The sequence below is a fragment of the Erythranthe guttata genome, chromosome 3, assembly GCF_056151865.1.
Source record: "Erythranthe guttata isolate IM_541 chromosome 3, IM_541, whole genome shotgun sequence".
In the NCBI taxonomy this organism is placed as follows: Eukaryota; Viridiplantae; Streptophyta; class Magnoliopsida; order Lamiales; family Phrymaceae; genus Erythranthe; species Erythranthe guttata.
The window spans coordinates 2156283-2180869 of NC_142535.1; the positions used below are offsets into that span (position 1 = coordinate 2156283).

General features: G+C 37.2%; 1 protein-coding gene across 1 annotated transcript; it reads left to right on the forward strand.

Annotated features, from left to right (window-relative positions):
- The first annotated feature begins 16624 nt into the window (after nucleotides 1-16624).
- Nucleotides 16625-17794, forward strand: LOC105950986 (F-box/kelch-repeat protein At3g23880). The gene has a single exon (XM_012974380.2). The coding sequence runs from the start codon at nucleotides 16676-16678 to the stop codon at nucleotides 17792-17794; it is 1119 nt and encodes a 372-aa protein (XP_012829834.2). The 5' UTR covers nucleotides 16625-16675.
- The last annotated feature ends 6793 nt before the right edge of the window (nucleotides 17795-24587 follow it).

Below are 24587 nucleotides of genomic sequence, written 5' to 3' on the forward strand. Positions count from 1 at the left end.
TTTAAATTGTTAAATTGATTTCAATTAATAGAACACATATATAATATTGATTATAAGTTCAACTTAATTTGTAGTACCTCAACATTATATGAATGATTTATGCTAGTTGAGGTTCTATAATTATTTGGAAACCCCGATAATTAATTAATGTAATTAATTATGTAATTAGGTCGTATGTTCCTCTTAGGACAATATGCGTTTCCATATACCTTTAGAGAACATAGATGTAGGAATCACATAGACCAATCCGAACCTTCTGATGAGATAAAACATTATAATAAAAATCCCTCATTCTTAATTTAATTAAGAATCATTTCAAGCTATAAAGAAAAAACCCAATCTGTTGAGTTATTTCTTTCCTTTTGCCTACGGTTGGATTATGTGTAGCCCTTTGCTGTAGTGCAGTAAGCCGTGTTAGCGGGGAGTGCTATGGTAGAGTAAGCTGTAATTCAATTGACATATTGATGAAGGTAGCCATAGAAAAGGGTTATGTTGGATTAACGTGGTCGGTTAGATTAACTAGGGACTGCATTAGTTTGGCATAATCAAGTTCTATGAGCATCTTTGATTGGTAGGTTAGACTTGACACACGACGATTTTGATATTCGCGAGATTAACTTAGGTCATTATCAAGTGTGAGGAAAATTAATTTAGGGTCATATTGTGGATATGATTGATTGTGATCTACCTTTGGGCAAATATAATCGGGCTAGATTAACTACGGGTTATATTTGTCTATTGGACCTAAAGCCCATTAAGAAAAATCAGTTTTCTCGTTTGTCTACTAGAGGGAAGTGGAACTCGATAAAATTAGTGGGAGAACAATTAAATAACATAAGTCCAAACATTTAATTGTAACAATCATTTAACGCGAATCTCTAATAATCCTCTTCTCTAAATGTCTCACATAATCATGTCTAAGAATCCCATAATGTCAATCCTCGACAATAAACTCAATGGCCCTAATTACCTAGATTGGTTGCGTAGTCTTAAGCTTGTGCTAACTGTTGAGGGGCGTCTCTATGTTTTGAACGAGAGGCTTCCCGCCACTATACCTGCCATAGCGACTGATGCTGAAAAGGAAACTTATGAAGTTTGGAAGAAAGATGACACTCATGCTAGGTGCTATATGATAGCCGCCATGGAGCCCGCGCTTGGGAGGAAATATGAGTCTCACTTGCATGCTTTCAATATAAAGGCTCATCTCAATAGCATGTATAGTGAGAAAATTAGGGCATCGAGGTACGCTGCTACAAAGGAGTTGATCACAGCGAGACTGCGCGAAGGGACTTCGGTCCACGAGCACTGTCTCAAAATGATCACTCTCCTTGAAAAGCTAGTGAATCTTGATGTCACCCTCCCGGCCGAGCTCTCGTTGGATTTGATCCTGTTGTCTCTTCCTAGTTCCTATGAATCGTTCATAGTGAACTTCAACATGAACAAACTAGATCCTCCCTTGGATGAGTTAATGAACATGTTGGTCAGCTTCGAGTCCACCATTAAGAAAGAGAAGTCTGTTCTCATTGCTGCTACTTCTGGAAAGAAGAGTTCTTTCCAAAAGAAGAGAAAGGAAAGATTTCCCTTCCCAAACAGCAAGTTCGAAGTGGGTGAAGGTAGTGGGGGCCCCAAAGCAAAGGTTAGCAAACAAGTTGATGATGCTTGCCATCACTGTGGAAAGAAAGGACATTGGCGCCGCAACTGCAAGGCTTACCTGAAGCAGAAAGGTTCTGAAAAGGGTACGTATTTCATAGACGTAAATTTATCTGTCAACTCTTCTTCTTGGGTATTGGATACGGGCTGTGGCTCACATTTGTGCAATGATTTGCAGCTAATGACAAGAAGTCGAAGACTTAGAGCGGGTGAGACCTACCTAAGGATGGGGAATGGAGCAAGAGTTGCTGCTGAAGCCATTGGCACAATTTACTTAAATGTTTTGGATTCTAGTTTTCCTATTGTTTTGAACGATTGTTTATTTGTTCCGTCGCTCATTAGAAACCTTATTTCTATTCCTGTATTAGATATTGAAGGTTTTACTTTTGTTTTTGGAAATTCGATTTGCATTATACAAAAGAATGAGAATTTAATTTGCAAAGGACGACTATTAAACAACTTATATGAACTGAATCCAAATGAAATACCTATTAATGTTATATCAGCAAAACGTAAGGAGATAGATCAAAACCCCGCACAACTTTGGCACGCTAGATTAGGTCATGTCTCTTTAAGAAGGATGAACGATTTTGTCAGTGAAGGATTGTTCTCTTTGGAGGACGTGAAATCACTACAAACTTGTGAATCTTGCCTTAAAGGGAAAATGACCAAGTCACCCTATAAAGGAAAAATGGAACGAGCCGAGGGTCTTTTGGATTTGATCCATACAGACGTATGTGGTCCACTAAGTGTTAGTGCGAAGGGTGGATATAACTACTTCGCCACCTTTACCGACGATTATTCTAGGTATGGGTATGTGTACTTGATGAAGTACAAGTCTGAAACATTTGAAAGGTTCAAAGATTTTAGACATGAAGTAGAAAAGCAACTCGGACGAAGTATTAAGAAGCTGCGATCCGATCGTGGTGGAGAATACTTGAGCATCGAGTTCATTGACTATCTAAAAGAAAATGGGATACAGTCCTAATGGACTCCACCGGGAACTCCTCAACTTAATGGAGTATCCGAACGTCGGAATCGAACTTTATTAGATATGGTTCGATCAATGATGGGGTTCACAAACTTACCGGCATACTTGTGGGGTCATGCACTCCGTACTGCCGCGTATTTGCTGAATAGAGTTAACACCAAAGCAGTTAAATCCACACCTTATGAACTTTGGCATTCCCGGAAACCCAATTACAAACATATTAGGATATGGGGTTGTCCCGCTTATGTGAAGCGATTAGTGGGAGATAAGTTGGATAGTAAATCCGACTTGTGCTATTTTGTGGGGTATCCCGAAGACTCGATGGGATACGAGTTCTACTATGTCAAAGAAGCAAAGACGTTTGTTTCGAGAAATGCCACCTTTTTGGAAAGGGAGTTTCTATCCGATAGAAAGGGCAGCATGATAGAACTTGAAGTAGTTCAAGAACCACAAAGTGAAGTTCAAACGCAAGAACAAGTAATCGAACCAATACAACAAACCACTGATATACCTCCTGAACCTACGGTACGTAGATCTGAAAGAGTTCGGAAAATGCCGGATAGGTTATTCCTCCTCGAAAATGATGAAGATCATGTTGATCTTGGACGAGATCCAAGAACATACAATGAGGCCGTATCGGATGCGGACATGGGACATTGGCTAACTGCCATGAAATCCGAAATGGACTCCATGTACTCCAACAAGGTATGGACCTTGGTAGATCCACCCAAAAGAATTGTTCCTATAGGCTGCAAGTGGATCTATAAGAAGAAAATTGGAGTGGATGGAAAGGTGTCGACCTATAAAGCTAGACTGGTAGCAAAAGGATACACTCAAAGGCAAGGTGTTGACTATGAGGAAACCTTTTCGCCAGTCGCGATGCTGAAGTCCATTAGGATTTTGCTGGCCATAGCTGCGTGGTACGACTACGAGATATGGCAAATGGATGTGAAGACCGCCTTCCTTAATGGAGACATTGAGGAAGAAATTTACATGGCGCAGCCGGAAGGCTTCATATCTTCTGGAAGTGAGCAAAAGGTTTGCAAGCTCCAGCGATCCATTTATGGATTGAAGCAAGCATCCCGTAGTTGGAACATTAGATTCGACTCAACTATCAAAGAGTTTGATTTTGAGAAGAATCCGGAGGAACCTTGTGTATACAAGAAGGTTAGTGGGAGGGCAGTGATATTTTTAGTGCTTTACGTTGATGACATTCTACTCATTGGGAATGACGTAGGAATGCTGCAACAAACGAAAGCATGGTTGTCCACACGTTTCTCAATGAAGGATTTGGGAGAAGCATCTTACGTATTAGGAATACGCATCTATAGAGATAGAGCGAGAAAGATGCTTGGCTTATCCCAAAGCCTGTACATAGACACCGTTATGAAACGGTTTAGCATGGAAGAATCCAAGAAGGCATTCTTGCCAATGTCCCATGGGGTTCGTCTCTCGAAATCTATGTGTCCCCAAACACCTAGTGAAATCGAGGAGATGAAAAGGACGCCCTATGCTTCTGCCATAGGAAGCATAATGTATGGCATGCTATGTACGAGACCCGATATTGCGTATGCTGTGAGTGTCACAAGCAGATATCAGTCTAACCCCGGCCCGGCTCACTGGAAAGCCGTGAAAGATATCCTCAAGTACTTGCGAAGGACTAAGGATATATTTTTGGTCTATGGGGGTGCCGAGTTGAAATTAGAGGGTTTCACTGACTCTAGTTTTCAATCGGACGTGGACGACTCAAAGTCGAATTCTGGATTTATATTGACGCTGAATGGTGGTGCCGTGTGTTGGAAGAGTTCCAAGCAAAGCACGACGGCCGATTCCACTACCGAAGCGGAATACATTGCAGCGTCTGAAGCTGCAAAAGAAGGGACTTGGATAAGGAAGTTCATCCAAGAGTTGGGTGTCATTCCTGATGCTAGTGATCCAGTACCGTTGTACTGTGATAACACCGGAGCCGTGGCACAAGCTAAAGAGACACGATCTCATCAGAAGTCGAAGCATATTCTGAGGAAGTATCACGTGATCCGAGAGATCATTGATAGAGGTGAAGTCAAGGTTGAACGAGTCACCTCGGAAGAGAACGTTGCAGACCCCTTCACGAAGCCTTTACCGAGATCGGTCCATGAGAAACATCGACAGTCGATGGGATTACGATTTATGGGTAGTTGGCTTTAGGTCAAGTGGGAGATTGTTAGAGTAGGTGACCAACAAGCCAACCTGTGGCTGTGGTCTTTCGTATTTATTATTGTAATAAACGAACCTTTATTCGTATTAATGATAAAACACATTGGCATTCTATATCTTTGTCCCTTTGTCACAAGCATAGATATAGTCCTTACAGTTATTACAAGTACTAGTAATTGATCGTTAGGATCGTGAGATATTTACTGAAGTATTATAACTGTTAAACGTGTTCCTAGTCGAAGGGTTACGCCACTAATGAGGATATCGGCCTTTCCCATTAAGACTAGCACTTAGTGTATGTGTACTGCATCTCATCAGTAAACGGTATTGTGATATCGGCATGCATAAGTGGGTGCTCGTAAGTTGACGAGTTCACTGAACTCCCTCACCCTAGAAATCTCTAAGTGGTTCCCAATAATCGAGTAGAGATATCTATGGTATAGTTGTACACCATTAGTCCTTATGACCTAGACATCACCGTGACTTCACTAGAGGACCAGCTGTATCGTGACCTGTCCCTGAGTTCCACCGAGGACCATCCCAAGGGCCAGTGTTCCTGCAGTCCGAAATCTAGTGGGAGGTCTGTGCATTGTAGTCGGGGATTCGATCGCTAGAATAGTCTTGGATGTCCTGTGTGTTCTGAAAGTTTGTAATCATTCTAAGTCTTTGGCCAGAGCTGACTAGGTGATGATTAGAGAATTCGATTCTCTAAGTCATGCACGTAAGGATTACAACACTTGGAACGATCGCACCGTCATCGAACATATAAAGAGGTCTCGATGAACCAATGCCTCTAGTTCGATCGGGACATATGAATCGAAGGGACCGTACTGTACGTTAACTATATCTGAAGGTTCTTGCAGGCACTTCATTTGTATCTAGGGAATCATGACGCGTAGTTGCTAGACGCCAATCTTGATTCGTTGGGTGATTAAGATGAAACGAGCTTCATCTTAATCGTAACTCTAAGGGACGAGTTTTGACCGCAAAGAGTTGTGGGCCCACGGCTAGCTTACACCTGAACCATCGAGGGTCACACTGCTCGTGCACATGAGATCTTTGAATAAACGGTCAGAGATAAAGTAGTTTATCTTTGCATGATTGGAAGTCAATATGATTGAGTCCAACATTCGTAATTTGGAATTATGAATGAGAATAAGAAAAGGAAAAGAATAGGCGAACGTGTTAGTGAACTTTCTAAATCCGGAAGTTTCCAAATTTAGAAAGTGCACTGAACTAGGGTTTCCACTTTTGGAAAGTTGGAAAATGAAAGATGGCACTCGTAATGACGAAGGAATTAAAATGATTCCGAAAATGTTATCGTTGCAATTTTTTGGTCATTGAATTAAGAGAGACGAGCAAGAGAAAGTACTAACGGACTTAAGCTGTTAGGCCCGGTCCAACTTAAGCCCGCTAGGGTTTTATGCAAGGGACTATAAATACATGATTTATAGGCCTTGCACAAAGACACACCAAAACCCTAACCCTAAGCGGCCGTCCCCATCTCTCTCTTGGCCTCTCTTTCCGCGGCCACCACCGCGCCACCGCCGTCGCCTCTCCGTCGCCGGAATCGGCCATCTATTGGCCGTTCCCTTCACGGTATTCTTTCCTCTTTTCGTTTCTTCCGTTTAATTCTAACTACTTCGTGTCTAGTGCCACGATTTAGTAGATCGAACTGTACGAGGTGAAATCCGAGAGGAGGAAGACTGTAGATCGAAGAATCGAGGAGCAACGCACGAGCCGAAGCCGCACGCTGCCCCACGCGCCGCCCCGGAAGTCCGCGCGTGAAACTCACGCGCCGCCGTGAGCTGTCTCCTCGCCGCTGCTGCTGCACCATTGCTGCCCCGATTGTACGGATTGGTTTCCGTAGCAATCTCGACGTGCTAAGCGATCCTACCTCACGCTTCAAGAGGTAAATACGCGAAACCCTAGTTTCGATTTGAGTTTCGTTTAAACCTATGTATATGTATTCATGTTTGTCTCGTATGATTTTATGTGATTATGTGTAATCGATTTAAATCATTGTGAGCATGTTATTTGGTTTAAACGCGAGCATGTTAATTGGTTTAGATTCGGTTAAATAATTAGCATGTATGTTGTTGTTTAATTTCGCTGGAAGCGCAAAGGTACGCAATTAATTGATTTAATTTGTCGGGCATGTACTTGTGTGTTTTAAATTCGTTTAAATCACATTAAATTTTTGTTTTCCGCTGCGTATGCGTGCCCGAAACCCAACACTGAATTGTGAAGGTCTCGAAGGGGAGTAGAGAGGCTCTGATGTAGTGAATTGTGAAGGCATCAAAGGATTGTATAAAGGTTGAGACTCAACATAAACATCTATGAAATCATTTCCTTCATCCAGGTGCAAATAGATTTCTAAATCATCATCACTTGTTATCTCAGAAACTATCTCGCTCCACTGATTTTGATACCATCGTGATATTTTGCCAGACATCGATAACACAAATTCATTTATATCTATTCGGCAACGTGAGTATATTTTGGCCAAGTCTGAAAAATATATCGTGTTTAACTCCTACGACTGTATGATGAGATTGATCATAATTCATTGACAATATTCCTACTCGGAGTCGCCATTGAAACCCTATATTTTGATATTTTGAGATTATTATTTTTATTTCGAAATATTTAATATTTTCTAATTTTTTTATAACAAACACTGATGTTAGATTATAAATCAGTTAAAACAAACAATTAATATTTAATATTTTCTAATTCTTTTTATAATTCGATTGTTCGAAAACTATTAATTTGTATATTATAAATCCTAAACAAATTGTGTAACTCGTAATTTTTTGACACATTCATATAACACTAACCAGTTAAAAAACAAGCAATTTGTATAAATTAGTAAACTTATCATTCAAGTAAGACTTTAATTAACCAATAAAATATTTAATTTACCTCAAAGATAATTGAAGATTTGCTAGCACCCACAATCACTTCTCAATCCACCACAAGTTAGACTTCCACCTAGTTATAATAATTAAAAAACCATCAAAATAAAAATTTCAGCAATTATTTAAAAAATGGGGGAAAAAAAACAGCTCCAACCCCAAGTTGTACTATATTTATACAATATAACAAATAATTACTTTCAAATTATTATTATTTGCTAGCTACAAAAATCCCTTCTCAAATCACCACAAATTACACTTACCTAATTATAACAATCAAAACACAACAAAATTTAAATTTCAGCCAGTATTTAAAAAAAAGAAAAAAAAAAGATGAGAAGATGCTAAATTATTAAAACAAGGGATCAAAAGTGAAACTGATGTAAACTTGAGGGGCTAAAGTGTAATTTTACCATTTTCATAAATTGAAAAGAAAAAAATAAGAATTTTAAAGTCATTGATATTGAATTTTGACAAAATATCCATAAATTCAAACAGTTTGCAATTATGAATTTGAAATCTAAACCCTAATCATGGTAAAAGACACAATTTCTGATCATAAATTAATGGTACTAAGAAAATGGCACACACAACTTACAGTGATTACTAGCACCAATAACATCAACAATTTGAGCAGAAAAAAACACAACAAAATTCGTCTCCTTCAAATTATAAAATATGGAAGAAGTAAACAGACTTGTCTACGGTTCGAAAATTCTACAAAAACTCTAGTTGAAAAAGAGACAGAAAAGAAACAAAATCACATAATAATTCATAAGGTAAGATTTGAAACTGAGTTCCAATGTTGGTAGCCTTGTTGAGGATAACACCTATTCTAATGCCATGACTAATTCTACCAATTTATCCACTAACTCACTAATAATTAATTGATTTATCCTACTAATTATTCTACTCGTATCATATTTAAACCATTAAAAAAATTTAAATTTCAGAAGTTATTTAAACACAATCAAACATTCCTTCTTAAGACCACCACAAGTTAAAGTTTAACCTAAAAATAACAAGTAAAACAACAATAAAAATTTGAATTTCATAACAAATTATATATATTCTAACAATACAAGAAATAATTTATCTCCAAATAATTGATAATTTACTAGATAAAAATTCCATTAATCCACCATTAATAAAAATTTAACAAAATTATATTAATAATTAAAATCCTATTTAACTATAATAATAATTGAAAGAGTGAAATTTTTACCTCAATAAGTACTCTGCTGAAATTAATTAACATTACCTACATTAATTAAAATATAAATTAGCAAAATACAGATTAAACAATAATAAATAATAATTATCGAAGAGAGAGAGAGAGAGAGAGAGAGAGAGAGAGAGAGAGAGGGGGGGAGAGAAAGAACTCACGGTTGGTTGGTAAGAAGGGAGCAAAGGGAGCAATTGTGGGTGAATTACAATTGTTTAAGGAATATATATATATATATATATATATATATATATATGCGGCCGAAATCACGGCCGTTCGATCGAGAAGGATCAGACGGTCCTTAAAACGCGTGATTTGAACTGACGCGTTCAACCCATCTGACAGGTCAAAGCGCGTCGTTCAAAGCGACGCCTTTTAAGGGCCGTTAGATCTTCTGATCAATCCGTGACCGTCTGATTAAGAGGACAAAATTGGAGAGCTGGCCGTTGATCCTTGTTCAATCCAACGGTCCTTAAAGAGCGTCATTTCAAATAACGCATTATTGCATTTATGAAATCCATCCGGAAAACACCCCAATTTTCAAAAAAGAAAAACCCGAAATATTGTAAAAAAAAAAAATGCCTCCTACAATTACAGTCAGCGAAAATATTATTATTTTTTTGGCTTTTGTTTTGTTATTTTGTTTGATTTGTTGACAAGTCAACGTAATTGTATTACTGTTGTTGACAGTAAAATAACTATAAACACAATAATATTATTGTCAACCACATCAGTATTATTACTGTCATGCACATCAATATTAACTCTTTTGACTTTTTATTAGGTTTACCTTTGTTGAACGGTCAATATATTAATATTACTCTATTACACAATACTAATGACTTTTGTTGTGTTAATATTACTGTGCTAGAAAATAATATAGCAATATTATTGTGCTAAAATTTAATATAGTTAATATTACTATCAACCACAACAATACTGTTGTTTAAACAAGGGCAAAAAGATGTTAAAGAAAAGAAAAAAAAAAAAAAAAACAACGCGGCCGGAAACCGGCGTTGACCGCCAGCGGACGCAAAAGCCGATTTTTTTTTTTTTAAATAAAATATAGTTAATATTACTGTCAACCACAACAATATTGCTGTTTAAAAGGGGGCAAACAGATGTTAAATAAAATAAAATCATAAAAAAATAAATAAAAAATCAACGCCACCGGAAACCGACATTGACTACCAGCGGCGACATAAGCCGATTTTTTTTTTATATAGTCAATGCCGGATACCGGCAGAAAAACCAGGAAGAAAAAATATAAAAGAAAAAGTCAACGCCGGAGATCAGAGGTTAACGATGACGACGTGCGAAATTGTATTAAAAATTGTGTTTTGGGTCAAATTGAATAATTTCTGAAATTTGCAGTTAAATTGAGGTTAAATTAAATTAAAATATAAAATTGAAACATATTAAAATGTGATGGACTATTTCAGTCTTTTACAAACATCTGTACAATGTGTAGACTTTTTGTAAAATAATTTTTTGTCTAGACTCCTTTGTAAATAAGTATGGGATGATAGAGTTATTTGTAATGGACCTAATAATAAAGAAGAAAATAAAATAAAATTGTGTTTAGGTTTCCCTGATCAAAACCGTAGGCTGGATTCCTCATAGAGTTAATTGCAAATACCATCCATGTGAAATCGCGAATTGGCAAATACCACCATGTGGAAAACAAATCATCCATGCCTCCTTGTGTAAACAAAGTTGAAGCATCGAGCTTCCTCAAAACAAATCGTGTCACTCACACACTGTCGTGCAAGTTTTGCTCCATTTTCACATGTGAATTGTCTGAAATGCCCCCAAGCTCTCTCTTTTTTGCTTTTCATTTGCTTTTTTTTTTCTCTTTTTTTTTTCCTTTTTTTCTTTCTTGTTTTCGTTCGTCATCCGTCTTCATCTTTCTGTTGGTTGTAATACCTACACGCAAGTGCACGTATTGTACAAGTAATATAGTGGACTAAAAGTCCGGATATCGAACCCACATGGAATATTTAATTATTTAAAACTAGACGCTAAATTCTACCAATTATTATCAAGCCCACCCTACACAGTCGATTATTGATGGCGTCAAGCATAGATGGAAACAAAGAAAAGAGAGAATCAAGAGATCGTTTCCACCTAAACACAGGGCTATGTATATAATAAACCTAAACAAATAATTCTAATTAATTAATAATAAAATACTAACTAATCAATAATTAAACAATATATTATTTAATATATCGTATCAAACCACCCCTCTTGAAATGAACCTTGTCCTCAAGGTTCGAGTCAATTTGGTCCCTCTCCTTTGCGTTTCCATCTATGTTTGACTTCATCAACTTGCTTCCCGATTGACTCCGAAAAACACGATGAACGATCAAGCTTTTTACCACATTGTTCATGCTGATCCAATGAAATAACAAAGGCTACTTTAGCGAAAATATTCATTTTTTTTCCCGACAAATCAACCTTCTCAATTGCCTTTTCAAATTTCATCTCCTTCACAATCAATATCATGCTTTTATTTTTCTCGGTCGTCTTTACAGATCCGGGCTCATTCACAGTCACCAAATCTTGTTCGTCTCCTTTCTTTTGAATATCGTGAGACTCTTCTAATATCCATTGTAGTTCTTCGTTCTCTTCCTTAGTTAATTTCTCACATTCGTCCCAAATTACCTCAAGTGAATCCGATAATTCTTCTTTTGCAGCACTAACGAAAATTTGATGATCGTCGTCTTCATCTCCCTCTAGCGGTAGATTCGGCAGCGGCAGCGGTGGGGGTGGAGATGGCGGTGGTGGCGGTGGCTCTTCAAAAAAGTCATCGTCGTCCTCTTCCTCTTCCTCCGACGATAGGCTCGGCAGCGGCGACGGTGGTGATGGCAGTGGCGGTGATGGGCGGCGGTCCTTTCGGCTTTTATGTTGGCGTTGACACCGTCCTTGACTTTGTTCGAGCAATTTTTGGATACCAATCCGTAACTTCTCCACGGATTTTTCCAATCGCTCCAACCGTCTTCTCTCGGACGTCATAATTTCACAAAGTGTTGATGTAATCTCAAATTTGCTCCAGCGTAGCTTTGATATAATCTCTGCCTTGCTAACGAAGCGTTGGTGTTAATCGTAACTTCGCTCTGATACCAATTGATACGATCTCTTGAGTATCATAAATATTTCCTACGAAACGTAAGATCTATTCTTTAATATTTGTCTCTGTATAATCAAAACCCTAGCACAAGACGACTATTTAAAGATAAGAAAACCCTAGAATCCTAATCTAACTAGGAAAGATAATTACCTATACTAATTAAATACTTAATATCTATCCTAACCTAAACACACGGCTATGTATATAATAAACCTAAACAAATAATTCTAATTAATTAATGATAAAAATACTAACTATCTAATAATTAAACGATATATATTAATATATCGTATCAAACCACCCCTCTTGAAATGAACCTTGTCCTTAAGGTTCGAGTCACTTTGGTCTCTCTCCTTTGTGTTTCCACCTATGTTTGACTTCATCGACTTGCTTTCCGATTGACTCCGAAAAACACGATGAACGATCAAGCTTTTTAACATATTGTTCATATATATCCAATGAAATTCCAAAGGCTACTTTAGTGAAAATATTCAATTTTTTTCCCGACAAATAAACCTTTTCAATCTTCTTTTTAGATTTTGTCTCATCCAAAATGACCATTGGTTCTTCGTCTTCTTTCTTTTGAACACCATAGAAATCTCCTAATATCCACCATGTCTCTTCGTTCTCTTCCCTGGTTAATTTCTCGTCTTCGTCCCACTTTACCTCAGTTGACTCTGATTCTCCTTCTTTCGGCTCTTCGTCCCACTTCATCTCAGTTGAATCTGATTCTTCTTCTTCCGGTGAACTCACAAAAATTTGGGGTTCTTCGAAAAAGTCATCGTCGTCCTCTTCCTCTCCCTCCGGCGATAGGCTCGGCAGCGGCATTGGTGGCGTTGGCGGTGATGGGCGGCGATCCCTTCGGCTTTGATGATGATGTTGACGTCGTCCTTGACTTTGTTCGAGCAACTTCTGAAAATCAATCCATAATTTCTCTACGGATTTTTCCAATCCCTCCAACCGCCTTGTTTCTGACATCATGATTTTCACAAAGTTTTGATGTGATCTCAACTTTGCTCCAGCTTAGCTTTGATATAATCGCTACCTTGCTAACGAAGCATTGGTGTTATCGCAACTTCGCTCTGATACCAATTGATACGATCTCTTGAGTATCATAAGATTTCTTTACTAAACGTAAGAAAACTCTTCTTTATTATTTCTCTCTGCATAATAAAACCCTAGCACAAAATGACTATTTAAAGATAATAAAACCCTAGAATCCTAATCTAACTAGGAAAGATAATTACCTATACTAATTAAATATTTAATATCTATCCTAAGTCCTAACCTAAACACACGGCTATGTATATAATAAACCTAAACAAATAATTCTAATTAATTAATAATAAAAATACTAACTATCTAATCATTAAACGATATATTAATGATATATATTAATATATCGTATCAAATAAGAATCATAAAAACTTGTTGGTTGTAAAACCTACACGCAAGTGCACGTATCGTACAAGTAATATAGTGGACTAAAAGTCCGGATATCGAACCCACAGGGAATATTTAATTATTTAAACCTAAACGCTAAATTCTACCAATTATTATCAAGCCCATCCTACACAGTCGACTTTAGAGAGAATTAACTAAATTAAAATAAATTAAAAAGCAAATTAAAAAGACAAGAGCACGAAAGCAATTAAAAACGAAGGTTTAATCAGAGTAAACAAGCCTAGGATTTTATTCTTCCCCATATGTGATTATTATTCCCCCAATTCCTTCAAGTATGCAAGTAATTAACCCAGATTATTAACTTGAGATGCTAAAATAATCATAACCCGCTTCCGCGTGTATTATGATTCTAATACTCTAAATTCAATTACTATATTCCTATGCAATTAATTCTAGAACACATCATTAAGCACAAATCTCCATAATGGCTACCTAAGAGATTAACTATATTCCTATGTTAATACGACAAAGGCTCTTCTACCACAGTTCTAATTATTAACCCGATCTTCCGATTCATGCGATTAACAATAACATAAAAGCACATAAGGTGATCAAGTTCATGCACATAATAAAACAAGTAGAAGAAATAATCCGAAATTAAAACTTGCATAAAATCATAGAATTGGGTTCATAAATCCCACATAGGGTTCCAAATAAAATCCTAGAAACTAAAGACTTAGTTACTCGTGATTCTTATGATAAAGAAAATAAAAGAAATAAATTAAATAAGAAAAACTATGCTTGAGTCTTCATTGATCTTCGTTCCTCGCGTAGTGTGGTGTATAATTTCGTGCTTATGGTGTAGAGACTTGTTGCTTTTATAGGCTTTTCTTGATAAAAAAAAGTAGTGGAAACCTAATATGAATCAATTTCCGCCACTTTCCCCCATCAGGACTTGTTCTTTGATTTTTGCCATGCTGAGTCCAAATTTTGGAATGTTGTGTAAATAAGAATTGTATCCCTTGAAATTAGCTTTCCAATGCCGCAAAAATCAGCTGATTTGGAGTTCGTATGAGAGAGATATGCTCGAAATGGTAGACACTGCCAAAGGTGTGGCGAGATTCCTTCTTCCAATTTGATTTATTTCCTTACTTGCAATTTTTTCCTTTCTTTTTAATCTATTTTCCTTCATGGACACCTAATTCTTGTTTTTCACCTATAAAACACAAAATCAATCAATTAAAGCACAAATATAATTAAATCTAAACTAAAGATCCACGTAAAGTTAGCGTATTAAGCGTAAAATCTACACTCAACACTTCCTCATGAAGCCACCCCTGTGAAACATGGCCATCTCCAATTCTCTGAGGATTTTGATCGATCATGGCCCGAAAACTTCGAAGAAACCTAAGCTTCCAAGGATGACCGCCGCTGTCGCCGCACGAAGATGAAGATGGTGGAAGAAAACTCATTTCTTGGCCCTCCATTTTCGCCGTTCGATCTCACCGCCCTCCGGCCGCGCACCTCCGCTATGGCATGCCTCAACTGGAAGAAGATCTGAAGATGTGGTAGTGTTGGGGTGGTGAGCAGCGGCATAAGGCTCCGACTTGGGCTGAATTAAGTTGTGAGTTGGACGAATTGAGTGGAGTGGTTGGGGGTGGAGGCAGGCGGCGAAGGTAGGGCATGGAAGAAGAAGATGAAGACTTTTTTTTCTTTTTTATTATTTTTTTATTTTTATAATTATTATTATATTTAACATATGTTTTATTTTTATTTTTCTATTATTAAGATATATGTTTATTGTATTTAATAAATATATTTGTTTAAATATATATTTTTTCTTTTTTCTTCTTTTTTAATTATTATTATATTAACAAATATTTTATTTGTTAAAACACTATCGCTTCTCTAATTGCAAAAAAAATATTTGGGCTTTTTTGTGTTTTGATCTTTGGTCAACAAACAAAATGTTAATGGGTGCAGTGTGCTTCAAAATAGGTTACATATGGAGGTATGGGTAAGTTTTTTTCTCACATGGTATTATTTGTCAATTCGCAATTTCACAGGGGTGGTATTTGCAATAAACTCTTCCTCATACCAAACAAAAATCTCAAAATCCCCAAAACGGTAAAACAAAAGGGAGAGATAGGGAAAAGGAGATGTTGGATAGTGCACACAGATTCTTCTTTCATTTTCAATTCTTTTTGGGTCGGAAACGCGGGCTGCTGGTGGGGCTGTGCCCATTTCTCCCTCTTCTTCCGCATTACAACCGGTTCCGACCGACAACTAATCAATTCCCATCGGTTGATACCATCGTCAAGTAGCGTAGCTGGGCTGATTGTAGGGTCCACAAGATGAATGGAAAGAACACAATTTTGGGGGGTTTTGAAAGGAAATAACGCAATTTCTGGGGGTTGATAGTCAACGGCGACCGAAAAAAAGTCAAGAAAATTGCTTGACGATTATGAGCGGGGCGACGGTGCACTGGTCGGGGGCATTGGGTCCGGGAAATCGACGGCGATATGGATGGTGCAGACGTTTTATGATCCGATGAATGAGAGGTTTTGATGAATTGGGTCCTCTATTTCCATGTGGCTGAGTAGTCCTCTGTTTCCGTTGGGGTGAATCAGAGCAAGGGCGGAACCAAGATCACAATTTAGGTTCACAAAACATTGCAAAAAATAAGTTTATATTACTAATTTTTAATTAAAATATCATATATATTATAATTATATCATCACAAAATTTCTAAATTAATCTAAATTATTCTAATAATGTACTGCACTTAATATTTCGGGAATTCATGGCACGATCTCGTACTATTTTTATAAAGGCATTGATAAAAAAATTAAAAAATAAGTAATATTCATAAATTTTATTTAAAATAATACAAGTTTTAACCATTTTATTTTATATTTTATATTTTATATTAAATATGGTATATTTATCTATAATTTATATAAGATTATGGAGAAAAATAAAAACAAATAAAGGGGCTAAACACATATTTACAAAAAAATTGGGAGAGCCAAAAGTAATATTCAGAAAATATAACACCAAATTCTCGTAAGATACAACAACCTCAAACCCTAGTCTGGTGGCTTTCCTCGTACGGCCGAACTCGTAAACAACCGCCGCCACCGCCGCCGCCGCAGCAAATGGAGACCGTCAAGGCTGAGCATACCACCGATCATCTTCCCCAAGAAATCATCGAAGAAATATTGTACAGACTCCCGGTAAAATCTCTATCGAGATTCAAGTGTGTTTCCCCATCATGGGGTTCATTGATCTCCAGCAAACAATTCATCAAAACCCATCTCCAACGCTCGAAAAAGATCGAATCTTTCGCCGACCAAAGAATCATCTTAGCCTGTAAAGGCAAACTAAAGGCATGTTCTCTGTCCTCCTTGTTGACCGAATCGGTCACTCGCGCCTTTTCATTCGATTTCGTTCCGATGAATAGTTCGAATGATATAGCTATCGTCGGTTCTTGCAACGGTTTGATCTGCGTTCTAGTCGACGCATGTCGGTTTTTCTTGTTCAATCCTTCGACAAGAGAGTCCAAGGAATTGCCTGATTTCTTTACCGGAGCGATGTTCCCGAAGAATATCAGTTCTATTAGTGCATACGGATTTGGATTCGACGAGAGTAGTGGCGATTATAAGGTTTGCGCCGTTTGTTATCTGACATTAGTGTTTGGTTCGAACGTCACTTTTCCGAGAACCGTAACAGTGTATAGCTTAAAGGCCGATTCTTGGGGAGTTAGTAGTTTTTTCTATAAACTTGACGTATGTTTGATTGGTGCAGCCAAGTTTGTGAGTGGGAAGATTCACTGGATAAGCGATTTTATAAAGGATCCGAAATGGGAAGTTGTTTGTTTCGATTTGAAGAGTGAGACTTTCGAAACCGTAAAACAACCTAGTTGTATGGAGGGTTATTACAATCCGAGGTTGGGAGTTCTCGAAGGATGTCTTTGCGTGTTTTCCAACTATTCTCCGACTGATACGTTCGACGTCTGGATTTGGAATGAGTATGGGGTGGAAGATTCTTGGGCTAAATACGTCACTATTCCTTATCAATCCGTTACTAATTACGTAACCCCGTTGTTTGTTTGGCCAAGTGGCGAGGTTCTGTTTACATGCGGATCGGGTTTTTTTATTTACAATAAGAGAGACAATTGCATTAGGCGACAACACACCGTTGACTTTTACCGTGATCGTAATCGTGAAGCGGAGGTCTACACAGAAAGTTTAGTCCCACTAGTACTTGAGGATTGATGGTGGTGAATATGCGAGGCAAACTTTAATGGTATGATTTGATTAAACGAAAAAACAAGAGTAGCATAAAAAAGGAGTATATGTAATATGATTAAATGATGTTTGTTTAATTTTCTTGGATTTTTCTTTTTCAAAATTCAAATCGTGTTACGAATTGAGAAAGTAGGTGACATGCATGATTCGAACCCTAGTCTTTTACTCTAATAGTAGATGTTAGGTACCAATTCGTCGTAATCGGATAATACTAAGATGGTATGTAGTGTTGGCTTTTAAAGTAGTTTTTGTTAGAAGTGTATTATCATATTGCTTTGTTATGAAGTTTTTTTTTTTTTTTTTTTTTTTTTTATCTTATTTATTGGAGTATGATTTCTTGATTTAATGATGATTTATGCAAAATTGTTTCATATTAGACATCATATATCAATAAGTTAATGTTTAGTAACATTAGTCATAATTAATTAATTATTTTCTCTTTGATTAGTTTGATAATTTTTCATGCTGACCCAAAATAAGAAAACATGAGCAATTACATCTTTGATTTTATGAATGCATTCAATGTGCTCTCAGTGTGGAAGTCAAAACGTAAAAGTTTAAGACGGTTTGGTTAATAGTTTATGTTTTTAATATGCTCTTTGAGAACTATAAATAGATGACATTGTAATGGATTTAAGACACACTTGTGAATACAAGAAAGAATAAGAAGAAAATGTTCTATTCTCTTTATGTTTGATCTCCCATATTATTGTTTTGCTTGAGCTTTTTAAGTAGATTTATGACATGTTATCAGCGCGAATTGCTCTACCTCATTTTCCGGTGAAGATTTGCATAAAATTGAAAGCCTGCATGTGGTAGCAGTCCTAAATGTTTGTTGGTTGAATAATTTATATCAAATTCGGTTCTCATTCTTTTATTTGGATGAGCATACATCCACGAGGAATATTAAAGGTAAGATTATATAATTAATTAAAATTATGTATGCCATGAATTGCTGAATGCCTCAATCATTCTAGAGCATTTAAATGAAAAGAATAATGGAAAATTATGAGTCTGTGAACAATCTTGAACAATGGATACATTTGTTTGGTTGACAGTAGAACAACACACATTATTTTTCGATATTAAAAATATTTCTCGAGTTTGATATTGGCAAATGCAAATGTTGGTACAATTTCTGGTAGAACTAAACTAATTGATGGCTCCGGAATAGCTAATATATTTTGCCTGGTGGAACAAGTATTATGGTTAAAGAGGTTTTTATACTCTAATAATCCAAAAGAAACTTATTGAGTTTCAAGGACATACGTCTCAATGGGTTTCATATCGAGACTATGAATGAGTGGAATGTGAAATATCTTTGTATTGCAACCAATATTTTATACCAGAAGCATGTGAAAGAGAAACTCTCAGTTGTCTCATCAATGTTGTATTATGCGGCTATAAGCGCTATAGAAACAAATATTGTGATGGACCAGAAGTCGAATTACTCAAAACTTTTCTCTTCCAACAATTTTTCCTCCATTTTTGTTCCTCTTTCTTCTTCTTCCTCCTACTCTTCCACTTCTTTCTAAGCAAAATCCAAACACGGTTAAGAAAAAAAAATTACAAATGAAAAGAAGAAAGGGATAAAGTTGACCACTTAAACGTTAAGAAAATCCAATTTAAATCCCAAGACAATCATTCAAGTACAACAGCAATTAGACTCCTAACTCCGGCTGAACTCCGACAGCAATTATGTTTGGATCAATGGCCAGCTCTCCCACTTTTGTCCTCTTAATCTGACGGTCCGGGATCGATCAGGACGATCGGACGGCCCTTAAAAGACGTCGTTCAAAACGACGCCCTTTGACCTGCCACACAAGATTACATCGGCATTCATAGTGACGCCTTTTAGCAGCCGTCGAATTGTATTTATATTAACGGCTGGATTTGAGCTGAGTTTTTTTTTAATTTTACTTAATTCTTTTATTCTTAAATTGTAATCCTTAATTGAACTTTAATATTAAATTAATTATATGTTGTATTTTAAATTTTTCCTTCATTTATTTATGCAATTTATTTTATAATTCACTATAAACTAATACAAAGTTAATTAATTATAACCTAACAAAATAATTAAGAAATAAAGAACTATTTTATCGATTATATTACTTTTTTGTAATATGAAGAACTTTTTTTGCATAAATTATAAATAAAGAATTATTTTGTCAATTATATATTTTTTTCAAATGAATAACCTTTTTGCATAAGTTATAAATAAAGAACTAGTTTGTCAATTTTATATATTATTTTTAAAAAAAATATATTTTATTAAATAAAAATAAAATTCCTAATTATTAGGAAATATTTTGTCTCCAAATTCTTTAATTTATTTAATTTTTTTTATTGAATAACTAAAATACTAAAAAGTTTTAATAATAACCAACATAAACTACAATAATAATATCATCAATGACGGTGACCTCCAGTGCCACATCTCGGGGGTCTTCTAGGCCTGTGCCCTCTACCAACTTGTTCATCCTCATAATTTTCATTATCACTCGAAGAATTTGCGGATTGAGGATAAGGAATAGGTGTCATCTGGCGATCTACCAGTCGTGATGTAGACAAAAACGGATGCATATACCCCAAATGAGCTGGGTCTTCCGAATTCATATTCAGATTATAGTAGGGGTATGGGGTGCAGAGATCTGCATCAATGGGATTATAATTATACTCACAGTTGTAAATAGTATTAAAAATAAAATCAAAGGTACTAAACATACCGGATGTATGTCCGTTTGATCTAGGATCTGGATAATTATCGAATGCCGGATAATATGCACGAGAAGAAGTTCCTGCCTCGCCGTCGTGCATCTGAGTCTTTGACTGTGGCATTTGAGACAGTGATATTTGAGCCTGAGTCCGAGGGTGAGTCTGAGTATAAGGCATCTCAGATTGAGGCATATCTGAAGGTCTGTGTCGAGACTCCAAGACATTAAGACATGTTCTGAGAGTCGGAAGATACGAACGATAGCCATCCTGTGGCGTGTCTCCGTCATCAACAGAAACAATCAACGATCGAAGACGCTGAATCTGAAATAAATAATAAGAAATATTTTATTTTTACAAGACATACATTAATAAAAATTATATAACAAACAAAATTTTATAATAAATAAATTTGAATACGTACCACTGTATCCATTGAAATCTGACCTCCAACCTGAAATTATGTACGACCAAATGGGGTAATCGGTGATATGAAACGATGCGTGTGCAGTTCATACCACTCAAAATAACCCTCTTCTGTAGTAGGACCGTCAGTGGCATATGGATAATCAATAATATAATTGACTCTATTATTCCAAGCAGTAACATAAGAAACATTTGTAAGACTCCAATCTCGGTTGGTAGCACCTGTACGGTTAGCATTGACGTGCATCCGGAAATCTGCCTTGGTATTTTCAGGAGTTTAAGGTATGGGTTGTACTACTTTGTCTGGTCGATGCATCTCCACAATTGCGTAGCATATCAGGGGGACTCTCGATAATTTCGATAAAAAGGTCGGCTTGAAAGGCTCAAACGGTTCAAAGAAGGCCCAAATCATATCCCAAATTACTCACTACTCAATATTTCGTATCATAAATTTCCTAAGGTGAGTTTTAAAACCGAACATAGCATGATCTAGCACAGCTTAATTCCAAATTTAAAATACAAAACATTCAACCAAAGCAATGCACAAAGTGTGATTCCTAGCAATAATTCGCTTCTAAGTTCCGTTGAATCGTAAGCTAAACAAACATCTAATCCTTATCACACAAAACAAGCAATCTTATCATCAAAGATTGATCATCTCTCATCATCATAATTCATCGATGCATTCGACTCAAGCAATTTTTTATTTTTTTTTATATTCCGAAAAAATGAGAAAAGCAATAAAAACGAATATAACCTAATGCATGTTTTTCACCCGCAAACTTAAAATTTTCGTTGCCCTCAACGAAATTAGCACAAAGTTTAAGAATATACAACAACTAATTTAGTCGGAGTCGATGTGATCGGGGTGCTCCTCCCTAGCTCTCTCACGCTCGTCCTCATTGGGTGGTGGCACTTTTCTTTCCCTTTCCCTCCCTTTGAAAGATGATGTTTCGCTCGTGCGGCCTCGTTTGTTGGACGACATAGTTGGGAGAGGTTGGAATAGATTCGGTGAGAATTGGTTGACAATCGAACTCAAAATTTGGTTGGAGCAAATTGTCAAACATCTTGTGGGCGTGCCTTGAAAGAGTAGATTTTGGAGAATTTGGTTTCATTCTCTAGCCTCCTTGTGTATGGGATTTGGAGAGAAGGAACGAGGAGGACTTTGGAGAATTTTTTTTTCTTACAAGTTTTGGGACGGCTGTCCCACCAATTAGGCATGTTTTGGGACGACCGTCCCACATGATGTGATGCTGGACTTTGCCTTCTGCTTCCCGGACGGTTTGAGCCGGCTCCGCTTCACGTTGTACGTACGATTTAAATCTCGCTTCGTTATCTTGACTACCTCGTGAGGAAGAATTTCTTTGACGATAAACGGCTGCAACCACTTTGATTTGTGCTTCCTTGGAAATAACCAAAGACGGGATTTGCACAATAACACCAATTGTCCTTTGCTCAATTCCCTTTTGATTTTATTCTTACGACCCCAATATCTTGACTCATCCTTCTCTCGTGGCTTGCTCGATTCTTTGGGTGGCAATATATTCCTTGCACTTTTATCGTCGTTAAGGCCCAAACTCGTATGACTTTCTCTCGGATAAGTTGAAATTGAGTCCATGAAATAAACTTGCTCCTTCCGATTCTCGTTTCCGCCATCATCTCTTGCACTCAAAGATGCTTTCCCATTGTCCAAGATCAAAACATCAAACTTTTCATTATTTGTAAAATCCATAAGCTCAATAGCAAAACAATCATTATTATCACATGGATTTTTATTAGCACTAAAAACATTGAATTTGATTGTTTGATCATGCACAGTCATTGTAAGATCACCACTAGCACAATCAATAACAGTTTTCGACGTGGCTAATTAAGTATAACGAAATCGACAGGGAAGATAAATTTATTGAGTTTCACTAGCACATTCTCTAAAATACCTTTTGGGTAAACTAAAGATCTATCGGCTAATTGAAGAGTTATAGCCGTCGGTTCAATTTCTCCTAACCCTAGATTTTTAAAAGTGGAATAATGCATAAGATTAATGCTAGCGCCTAAATCAATGAGCGATCTAAAATTTTTACCTCCTATAGTACAAGGAATAGTAAACTTACCTGGATCGCCGAGTTTTTGTAGAAGGGGCCGAGTAAGAATTGCACTAATTTGCTCCGTGAGTTGGATCATCTCGTTCCCTTGCAATTTCTTACTTTTCTTCACGAGGTGCTTGAGGAACTTCACCCACTTTGGCATCTTTTGAAGTGCTTCAATGAAAGGAATATTTATGAGAATTTCCTTCAACTTGTCCAAAAATCTTTGATATTCGGCATCGAGCTTCTTTTTTATAAACCTTTGAGGATAAGGAATTGGAGGGACTGGTGAAGGCACCGTTGATGGTTTCTCTTCATGAATTGATTCTTTTTCCTCAATCACTTTCGGCTTCTCAATTACCATGTTTCTCTTCTCTTTTCGTGGGGCTTCCTCCAATTTCTTACCGTTCTTCAAGGTGACTGCTTGGCATGTCTCGACCTCGATCTTTTTCGTTAGCAATCTTTGTGGATATGGGATTGGCTCGACCCATTCGGCTACAGTGACTTGCGGCTTGACTTGAATTTCTTCATTTTTATCGATCTTGAAATCGATAGCTTGGCACGTCTCGAACTTTTGCTTTCGAGGATCTTCCGTATTCGATGGCAATGCTCCTTTCGGACGGTTCTCTTGATTCAAAGCTAATTGAGCGACTTGATTCTCCAAATTTCGCAACGAGGCTTGGGTAGCGGTCATGAATTGGGCGAATATCTCATCCGTGTTTGATTTTTTGGCCGGTGGATTGTTGCCTTGAGAGCTTTGTTGAGGAGGGGCTTGATTTTGGAATTGACCTTGAGGTCTTTGATATCCTTGGCCTTGTTGATTTCCTCCATATTGCCCTCGTGATCTCCACCCTTGATTTTGGAATTGGCGAGGCGCGTTGTTGACGTAGTTGAGCGACTTCACATGTTGTTGGCATTCGAGTGTGTAATGATTTCCCCCGCAAATTTCACAACATGGAGACTCAACGGCTTGGACTTGTTGTGGTGGATTTGCTTTGATGTGCTGCAAAAGGAGTTGATTTTGTTGAGCAATTTGGGTCACTTGAGCTTGAAGGGCCGTAATTGCATCTAACTCCAACACTCTGGGAACTTTCTTGGCTCCACTCACCGTCCTATCGCTTGACTTGGCAAACCGATTTTGTGCAATTTGATCCAACATGATAAATGCATCCGGTATCGATTGACTCGTGAAATTACCCCCGGTTGATGCATCTAAGACGGTACGTGCATTCTCATTAATCCCTTGGTAGAAGATGTGGATTTGCCGCCATTGTTCGACTCCATGTGTTGGACACTGCCGCAAAAGAGTTTTAAATCTCTCCCGTGTCTCGTATAATTGCTCACCTTGGTCTTGGACAAAATTATGAATTTCTCGTCGGATTCTCTCGTCCTTCTAGGGTGAGCTATAAACTTTCATGAAAAGGTTGAGGAGTTGAGGCCACGACGAGATAGAGTGGGGGGGCTTGGGACATCAACCACTGGCGAGGTCTTCCTTGTAAGGAGTGTTTGAAGAGAATTAATTGAAGCGCCTCTTG